Raw genomic sequence first — 10,074 nt, forward strand, 5'->3', positions numbered from 1 at the left:
GCATCTACCAGCTCATGCTTTACTGCTGCTTCTGCGTGTGCTGCTTCTGCTGCTGCTTCTATTGCTGCTGCATCTGCTGCGCTGCTTCTGCTGGCTGCGCCGCTACTGCTGCTGCTGCTGTGCTGCTGCTGCTGCTGCTGGTGCTGCAGTTTGCATGCGCTTCGTGGGTTATGGTTCGAAGCATTTTCAAAAGAACATTTGGGGCTTTTTGATCGGGCAGATGATTTGCTGCTGGTAAAGACTTTCAACTTCTTTTTGTTTTATTTAATTTAATTATTTATTTATTCATTTATTTATTTATTCATTTATTTTTTTTGTTTATTTGTTTATTTGTTTGTTTGTTTATGTTTTATTTAATTTAATTAGTTCAAATTAGTTTAAATAGATTTAATTAAAATAATTTAATTTAATTTAATTTGGTTTTTGTTTTTTGGGTTGTAAAGACGGCCACTGCGGAATTTCCTTTTCATTTAATTCAATTAAACGAATAATAAATTAAATCAATTTAATTAATCAAATAATTGAATAAATTAATTAACTGATTAATCATTTATTTATTTATTTATTTTTATTTTTTGTTTCAGGCTCTTCGGCGTCGTTTGTGTTTTTTAAATTCGCAAAAAGAAAAATACGAAATTGAAATAACTTCCTTCTTCGCCAAACAAGTATTTAATTTAATTTAATTTAATTAATTTAATTGAATTAATTTAATTAATTTGATTTAATTTAATTTAATTTAGTTTAATTAATTAAATTAAATTAAATTAATTAACTGTATTTATTTGTCTGTTTGTTTTTTTAAGTTGTTTTGCTTGTTTGTTATTTGTTTGTTTGTTTTGTCTGCTTGCATGTTTTATTTGTTTTTACTTTATTTATTTTTTTATTTGTTTTTCTTATTTAATTGTTTGTTTTACTTATTTGCAGCAGCAAATTCACGTGTCTCCTTTTGCTGCTGCTGCTGCTACTGCTGCTGCTGCTACTGCTGCTGCTGCTGCTGCTGCTGCTGCTGCGGTGTATGTACAGTCGAGTTCGCTTCGCCGCTGCGCTGTCTCGGCAGCTTTTCCGGCTTTTTTTGATTTTGTAAATAAAGAAATAATTCATTTCAGAAATAAAATTGAAAACAAAAATCAATTAAAATCTTAAAAAAAGAATTAATTCAAAATCTTGAAGTTAGAAAAACAGCTAACTTAAAGTCATAAAATTGGAAAAAAAGAATGAATTTAAAATCATAAAATTAAAAACTAAATTTTAAATTCCAAACTTTTTTCAAGAGAGACTAAAAGGTCTTTTTGTTTCCTTTTGTCTCTTTTGGTTTTTTATTTCTTTTTTATTTTCTTTTTTATTTTCTTTATTTTCTTTTTTATCTTCTTTTTTATTTCTTATATTTTGCTTTTTATTTTCTTTTATCTTTTTATTATTTCTTTTTATCTCTCTATTTTTCTCTTTATCTTTTTTATTTCTTTTTTATGCTTATTTTCTTATCTTCTTTTTCAGTCTCCTTTTCTCTTTGTATTTCTTGTATTTCTTTTTTATTTCTTCTATTTCTTTTTTATTTCTTTTTTCTTTTTTTCTTTTTCTCCTTTTTAAAATCTTTCTGTCACTTTGTGTCACTTTTAACCTTTTGAATTTTTTTTAATCTTTTTATCTCATTTGATTTTCTTAAAACTCTTTTTGATTTTTTTTATCTTTCCAAATTCTTTTATCTTTTTTGATTTTTTATTTTATCTTTTTTTCAACTTTTCGAAAAACTATTTTTGTCTTTTTTTAATTTCCTTTTATCTTCTTTGAATCTTTTTGTCTTTTTTATTTTTCAATTCTTTTTGTCTTTTTAAGATTCTTTGTATCTTTTCAAAATTAATTCTTTTTTGTCTCATTTGTTTTTCGTTTTCTTTTCTTCTCTTATTCTCTCATTTATTCTTTTCTTCTTTTCTTTTTCATTCTTTTTATACTTTTTATTCTTTTATTCTTTTATTCTTTTAATTCTTTTGTTCTTTTTATATTTGTATTCTTTCATTCTTTTCCTCTTTTTTCTTTTCTTTTTTTCTGTTTTTTAAAATTTGGGAAAAAGACAAAAAGACGATGGCTGCCTTTGGTCCAATTAGCAGCAAATTTATTTATTTATTTATTTGCAAATTATTCATTTTATTATTTGTTTATTTATTTATATTATTATTTATTATTTTTCATTCATTTATCAGTTATTTAGTTATTCAGTTATTTTGTTATTCAGTTATTTTGTTATTTTGTCTATTTATTTATTTACTAGTCAGTTATTTAGGGACCTAATTACTCAGATATTTAGTTTATTTATTTATTTATTTACCTATTTATTTATTTATCTATTTAGCTTATTTAGTTATTTGTTTAGTTATTTGTCTATTTACTTATTTATTTATTGCTTGTTATTGTTTATTATCTATTTATTTAGTTAGTGGGGTACTAGCTTATTTAGGTATTTGGTAATTTATCTTTTTGTTTATTTATTTATCTATTTATTTGCTTCCGTTTTTCATAACTTGGTTGTCTATTTAACAATTCAGTAATTCACTAATTTGACAGTTTAATAATTTATAAATTTATGAATTTAATCTTTTCTCGTCACAAGTGTTATCTTTATTTATTTTTGTTTTTTATTTTTTAATTATAAAAAAGAAATTAATGAAACAGCAAAAGAGGCGAAAAATAAAGTTTACTTTTACTCGCCAAACGAGCTTCAAAGTGCTGCTACTGCGGCAGCAGCAGCAACAGAGCAGGAGCAGGAGCAGCAGCAGCAGCAGCTGTTGCTGCTTCTGCTGCGTGCATGCAGGGAGAGGCAGCAGCAGCAGCAGCAGCAGTGAAGAGGCAAATAAACAAAACAAAGCAAATAAACAATGGATTAATCAAATGAATGAAAATAAAATAGCCTTATTTATTTTTTATTTATTTATTTATTCATGATGAGCAGAAGCCCACGAGACTTTCTGGGGCTTTCCCTCTGCATACAGCGGAGACGGCCTATTTTGATTAATTAATTGGAATTTTATTTGTCTAAATTTATTATTTAAATTTAATTGTTTAAATTTATTCATTTTAATATATTATTTGCCCATCATCTCATTTCTCCGCCGCTGCTGCTGCCGCTGCTGCAGCAGCGGCAGCAGCAGCAGCAACAGCAGCAGCAGCAGCCCCAAAGGGCTGTAGCCGGAACTCTGAATAAATACGAATTAAACGTAAATAAATAAATATAAAATTAAATTAAAATTAAATTAAAATTAAATTAAACTTAAATTAAATAAAAAGCATTTCGTTTAGCTCCGAAAGAGCCGTTTTGCTGCTGCTGCTGCTCTACTGCTGCTGCTCGCGCCAGGCAGCAGCAGCGGGAAACGGACAAATAAATGAGTAAACAGAAATAAATAATTAAATAAATATAAATAAATTAATGGATTAAAATAATAAAATAAACAAATAATAAATAATAACAAATAAATCCCTCTGAAAAATAAATGATTTTACTTTTTCTTTACAGGCCTACTGCTAGCTGGCTGCTAAACCCTAAACCCTAAACCCTAAACCCTAAACCCTAAACCCTAAACCCTAAACCCTAAACTTTAGATGAGTGGTTTGAAGACAAAGTCTCACCCTGCGTCCACTTTGGGCGTCAGAGATGAGAAGCAGCACGACAAAGGGGACAGCAGCCGCAGCAGCAGCAACGCCAGCAGCAGCAGCAGCAACAACAACAGCAGTAGCGGCGGCAGCAGCAGCAGCGTAGTCTCTACTTCTCTTTTTCCCCGGGCTATAACTGCGGCTGACGTAGTGTCTCTTTGGTCTTTATGCGAAACAGCAGAAAAGGATAAAGCAGCAGCAGCAGCAGCTGCTGCTGCTGTTGCTGCTGCTGCAGCTCGCGGCGACCAGCACCCCTTCGCTGTTGAGGACCCTCTGCAGCATCAGTATGCTGCTGCTGCTGCTGCAGCAGCAGCAGCTACTGGCAGCAACTTCACGAGGGGCCCCGGGGCCCCCAGCAGCAGCAAAGCCTCAATAGCAGAAAGAAGAAAAAAGAAAAGTGAAAGAGAAGAGAGAAAAGCAGCAGCAGCAGCAAAGAAAATGAACTCTTCAGTAGGGAGGACTGCAGCAAGCAGCAGCCTCACGCCCCACGCTGCAGCAGCTGCTGCTGCTGCAGCCGCGGCAGCAGCAGCAGACAGCAGCAGCAGCAGCAGCAACGAAGACACCAAAACAGGGGGGCCCCAGGGGGGCCCCCTGCACCCTCCTGAGCCTCCGAGCCCCGATGACATCCTTTTAGCCTTGTTAGGGCTGCCAGCAACAGCAGCAGCAGCAGATGCAGCAGCAGCAGCAGCAGTAGATTCACTAGCAGCAGCAGCAGTTAGTGCACTTGTCTTTAGCTCCCTTTGCTTCTGCAAGGAGCAGCTAATTCATCCTGCTGCAGCAGCAGCAATTGTTAACTTCCTGGGCGCGCAGCTTTACTGCATCAAGAAGCAAACAAACAGCAGCAGCAGCAGCAGCAGCAGCAGTAGCAGCAGCAGCAGCAGCAGCAGCAGCAGCAGCAGCAGCATCGCCATCAGCTCTCCGGGCGGCTCTGCGCCCGTTTGCAATTACGAGGTGAGATGAACAGTAAATAAGAAAAAAAAGGAAACAAATAAATAATCAATTAATTTAAGTTAAATAATAAATAATAACAAACAAATAAATAAATAAATAAAATAAATAAATAAATAAATGTGTCATAAGGAAGTAATGGCAAATGCAAAGGAGCGGGCTTTTGTGCGTGTATCTGTGTATTGTTACTGCTGCTGCTGCTGCTGCTGCTGTTGCTGTCGCTGCTGCTACTGCTGCTGCTGCAGCTGCTGCTGGGGCTGAAGCAGCAGCTGCAGTGGGAAACGGACAAGTTTCTGCTGCAGCTGCAATCAGGCATTCTCGGCAGCAGCAGCAGCAGCAGCAACAGCAACAACAGCAACAACAGCAGCAAAGCAGAAGCAGCAACGGCAGCAGCAGCAGCAGCAGCAGATTTAAACAGCAGCAAAGCATTAAAGCTGCTAAGTCCCAAAGAAATAGAATTAATTAAAAAGCAGCTGCATCTGCTGCTAATTGATTCAGCAGCTTTTTATGCTGCTGTCCTCAATAGGGGCCCCCCAGGGGGCCCCCACAGCGCTGCTGCTGCTGCTGCTGCTGCTGCTGCTGGTGATGCTGCTGCGGCAGCACCAGCAGCAGCTGCTATTGCTGCTGCTGCTGCTGCTGCTGCTGCTGGCAGCAGCGGGTAAAGAAACAGCTTGCAAGTCCCAACCTATCCCAAATTAAAGTTTATTTTTTGTTTATTTTATTTATTTATTTATTTATTTATTCATTTATTCATTTATTTATTTTGATTTTTTAATTGGCAAACTTTTCAAACAATTAGTTTACTCTGAGAAGTAAAATGATAAAAAGTTTCTTTAAATTAGAAAAAAATAAAAAGTTTCATTAGTTAGAATCAAAAAAGATAAAATATTATCTCTTTTGGGAAATTAAAAAAGATTTTCTTTTTTTCGGCAATTAAAAAGGATAAAATGTTTCTTTTCCCTGAGAATTACGAAAATAAAAGTTTCACTTTTGGATAATTAAAAAAGAGAATTAAAAAAGAATAAAAGTTATTTTTGGAGAACTAAAAAAGATAAAAAGCCTTTTATTTTTGTAGAATTAAAAAGAGTCAAGGGAGCTTCTTTTGGGCCTTTTAAAAAGAGAAAATTGCTTTTTTGAAAAGACTAAAAAGAGGCAAAAAGTCTTTCTTTAGAAAAGTTAAAAAGAGACAAAAAAGTCTGTTTTCAAATAAAACTAAAAAGAAACAAAAAGTCCCCTTCTAAAAGAGTTAAAATGCAGAAAAGAGTTCTTCCTTTTATTTGTAAAAAAGACAAAAAAAGTATCTTTTAAAATTAAAAGAACTCTTTTTGGGTTTCTAAAAGGAGACAAAAGTCTCCTGTTAAAGAAATAAAAATGTTCAAATATTCTTTTGTCTTTTATTTTCTTTTGGGATTCAAAAAAGAATTAAAAGAATTAAAAGAATCTCTTTTTTCTTTTAATCTTTTTCGAGCTCCAAAAAGAGAATCAAAAGACCAGAAAGAATCTTTTTTATTCTCTTAATTCTTTTTTGAAATCAAAAGAATCGAAGGACCTAAAAGAGCCTTTTTTATTCTTTAAATTCCTTTTTTGAAATTAAAAAGGATTGAAAGAATAAAAAGATTCTTTTTTGTTCAAAGATTAAATCTCAACTTCCTATAGCAGCTTCTTTTTATTCTTTTTTTGAAATAAAAAGAATAAAAAGATTTCTTTGTTTAGAGATTAAATCCCAGCATCTTATAAGACATTCCTTTTCTTCTTCTAATTCTTTTTTGAATAAAAAAAGAATTAAAAGAATAAAAAGATTCTTTTTTGTTCAAAGATTAAATCTCAACTCTTTATAAGCTTCATAATCATACACAACGGCCTTGCATGCAACTAAATCCTTTCCTGATTCTTTTTTGGACAAAAAAGAATAAAAAGAATAAAAAGATTCTTTTTTAAATTGGTTTTTATAAATTAAAGGTTAAACTTCAACTTTTTATAGGCTTCATAATCATAAAGTTCACATTCAACTTTCTTTTTATTAAATTTTCTTTTCGGAAGAATTCGCAGCGCCCTGTTCGCCTCTGTACGTACACCCCGAAATAACAACACACTTCACCACTTTTCATTATTTCGTTTTTGCTTTTATTTATTTAATTTAATTTAATTTGATTTAATTTAGTTTAAATTAATTTAACTTAGTTTAACTTATCTTTAATTTAACCCAATATTGATTTGTTCTGTTTTTCCCTTTTTGCATTTAGGTCTGTTTAATTATATTTATTTCCTTTTGTTCTTATTCAGTTGCATTTTTCCACTTGTTTTCGTCATTTTAATTTACTTTCATTTAAATCTGCTTATTCCTGTCAACATTTATTTATTCATTTTTATCTCTTCCCATTTATTTCTATTTATTTTTACGCATTTATTTATTTTCATTTATTTCTTTATTTTCATTTATTTCTATTTGTTGCTTTTTATTTTTATTCATTCTTAATTCATTTATTTATATGTGATGGATTTAATCTGCTTCTCGCTGTCGAAACCCCAAAGCTCAAACCCTAAATCCTAAACCCTAAACCCTAAACCCTAAACCCTAAATTAGGGTTTACCTTCGGGAAGCGTGAAGAGCGCAAAGACCCGGACTTCCTTCGTGGACTCCACTATGTGCACTCGCACTTCTCTCACGCGGCCGTACTTTTTGCATTGTTCCAAAATCTGAAAATAAAAATAAATTAACTCCATTTGTTTTTAAATTTGAAAATAAAAATAAATTCTCCTTTCGTATCTAAATTTGAAAATAGAAAAATAGATTCATGCCCCCATTTAGATCTGAAAATAGAAAATAAATCAATTTTCTAATCCTCGATTACTTAATCTTTAATAAAAAAGGAGATAACTCAAATAAATAAATGCATAACAAATATTTGAAAGAAAGAAAGAAGAAAGGAAAGAAAGAAATAATAAACAAACAAACAAAAATAAAATACTGAACAATTAAATAAAGAAAATAAAAAAGATTTGACAAAAAGAAAAATCCAAAAAATGCAAAAAAATAAAAACTGGAAATAACCAAAAGACACTTGTGGGGTTTCTGGAGGCCTAAAAACTTGGGTCAAATACATGCAAAAGAAGCGAAGAAGAATTCAAAAAAGAAAAAGAAATTAAAAAAAGAAAAAATAAGTTTAATTTCACCTCCTGCTGCAGCTGCTCGTCCACTTCTTCCGCCGGCAGCAAATTTTTCAAAACGATCAAAGACGAAGGCCTTTGTCCGTTTTGTTTGTCTAAACAAACACCTAATCTTTTATCTGAATAAATAAATAAATAAACAAATAAATAAATAAATAAATAAATAAATAAGTTAAATTTATTTAAATTCCACTTTTTTTGGAGTTGATCCGCCAAAAAACGAAATTAATTGGACTTTTATAAGAGGGGCTTTGTCCGTTTTGTTTGTCACAAACACTTAGTCTTTTATCTGAATAAGTGAACAAATAAATAAATTTGAAACAAAAAAATAAATAAATAAATTGGTTAATTAATTGTCATTTAATTGAATTCTAGTTTTGTTTTGGAGTTGATTGGTAAAAGAATGAAATTAAATGGACTTTTAGACGAGGAACTTTGCCCGTATTGTCTTTTATTGAAAAATAAATGGATAAACAAATAAATAAATAAATAAATGCTTAACTAAATAAATAAATAAATAAATATTAAATAATAAGTAAATAATTAACTGTCGTTTAATTGAATTTAATATTTGGCAAAAGAATGGGAGAAATTAAAAAAAAAGAATTCTGAAAAAATGAAAAAGACAAAAACGGGACAAAAATAAAACTAAAAGAAATTTGAAAAAATAAAATAAATAAAGAAATTAAGACAAGTCAATAGATTAGAAAATGAAATAAAATGAAGTACAAAGACATAAAAAAGAATTGAAAAAAAAGTTTAAGAATGAATTAAACGAATTAAATGAATTAAAATAAAATAATAAATTACAATTAATTAATTAAATTAATTAATTTAATTAATACAATTAAATAAAGTAAACCATCCGTGGTACTAATGGCTTTTGCTGCATCATCTTTTTGATAAAAGTGAATTAATTAAAAGCAATTAAAGCAATTAAAACAATTAAATGAATTAAAATAAATACATTAATTAAAATAAATTAATTAATTTAACTATTTAAATTGATTAAATTAATTAAAACTAACTTGCTACAAGAAAACCATCCATGGTACTAATGGCTTTTGCTGCATCATCTTTTTGATAAAAGTGAATTAAAACTTCTCCCAAATGCGAAAACAAATTTATCGCCATTATCGGCCCAAACACTTCCATTATTTGCTGCACACAAACACAAACAACCTGCTGCTGCTGCTGCTGCTGCTGGTGCTTAACAGCAGCAACAACTGCTGCTGCTGCTGCTACAATAACAACATCCGCTGCGGCTGCTCCAATAACAACATCCGCTGCTGCTGCTGCTGCTGCAACAACAACTGCTGCTGCAGCAGCAGCAACTGCTGCTGCTCCTGCTGCTGCTGCTGCTTACTTTAACATCTTCTTCAGAAAAGTTTTCTGGGAGATTTGTGACGCGGACAACTCGGCCCTGGTTTATTATGTCGTCGGGGTGAGAGGCCTGAATGGCTTCTGCAGTTCAAATAAATAAATAATAAATAAATAAATAAATAATAAATAAATAAATAAATAAATAAATAAAAATAAAAAATAAATAATAAATAATGTGTGATAAATGAAGAATTAAGGGAAAGTTGATGGCATTTAAAGAACGAAGAGCCGCCAGCAGCTGCTGCTGCTGCTGCTGTAGACCCTAAACCCTAAACCCTAAACCCTAAACCCTAAACCCTAAACCCTGACCTTGGGTGTCTTTCTGAAATGGCGCCGTTCCAAACAGCCCCTTTGCCTCCTGCCCACACGCACCGCACCCAAACCCTAAACCCTAAACCCTAAACCCTAAACCCTAAACCCCAACCCCCAACCCCCAAACCCCAACCCCAACCCCTAACCCCAAACCCTAACCCCCGCACCCCCCCCAAACCCAAGCCCCAAGCCCCAAGCCCCAAGCCCCAAACCCTAAACCCTAAACCCTAAACCCTAAACCCTAAACCCTAAACCCTAATTGCCTGGGGCAGGCGGTTGCGCTTGAGGCGAAGCAGCCGGTCTTCGCCGCGGGCAATGGCGTCTCGCGTTTCTTTCCAAAGAGATCTTTCTTCTTCTGTCATTGGACTCTTCACAATCAGCTCGTGGCCCTTCAGCAAGAAGCCGTCCATGGCCTCCCGCGCCATGTCCTGCATGCACAACACTGCACCAGCTAGCTAGCTAGCTAGCTGGCTAGCTGGCTAGCTAGCTGGCTAGCTGGGTAGGGGGCATGCAAGTTGGTGAAGAAACGGCTAGCTAGCTCTCTATAGAAGTGTTTGTGCGGCCTTTTCATAAAATGCCATCCATGGCCTCCCGCGCCATTCCTGCAGCAGACACGCACCA

General features: G+C 33.0%; 2 protein-coding genes across 2 annotated transcripts; one reads left to right on the forward strand and one right to left on the reverse strand.

Annotated features, from left to right (window-relative positions):
- Positions 1-3,591: 3,591 nt before the first annotated feature.
- ETH_00024885 (uncharacterized protein) lies at positions 3,592-5,252 on the forward strand (the record flags this gene model as incomplete). The annotated part of the gene is made up of 2 exons (XM_013379366.1): positions 3,592-4,593; positions 4,836-5,252. The coding sequence occupies 2 exons, from the start codon at positions 3,592-3,594 to the stop codon at positions 5,250-5,252; spliced, it is 1,419 nt and encodes a 472-aa protein (XP_013234820.1).
- A 3,529-nt stretch (positions 5,253-8,781) lies between these two features.
- On the reverse strand, positions 8,782-9,878 carry ETH_00024890 (uncharacterized protein; the record flags this gene model as incomplete). Its single annotated transcript, XM_013379367.1, has 4 exons — positions 8,782-8,919; positions 9,125-9,222; positions 9,451-9,499; positions 9,708-9,878. The coding sequence occupies 4 exons, from the start codon at positions 9,876-9,878 to the stop codon at positions 8,782-8,784; spliced, it is 456 nt and encodes a 151-aa protein (XP_013234821.1).
- Between the last annotated feature and the right edge of the window lie 196 nt (positions 9,879-10,074).

This window comes from Eimeria tenella, genomic scaffold (assembly GCF_000499545.2).
Source record: "Eimeria tenella Houghton genomic scaffold, Eth_scaff247, whole genome shotgun sequence".
Classification (NCBI taxonomy): domain Eukaryota; phylum Apicomplexa; class Conoidasida; order Eucoccidiorida; family Eimeriidae; genus Eimeria; species Eimeria tenella.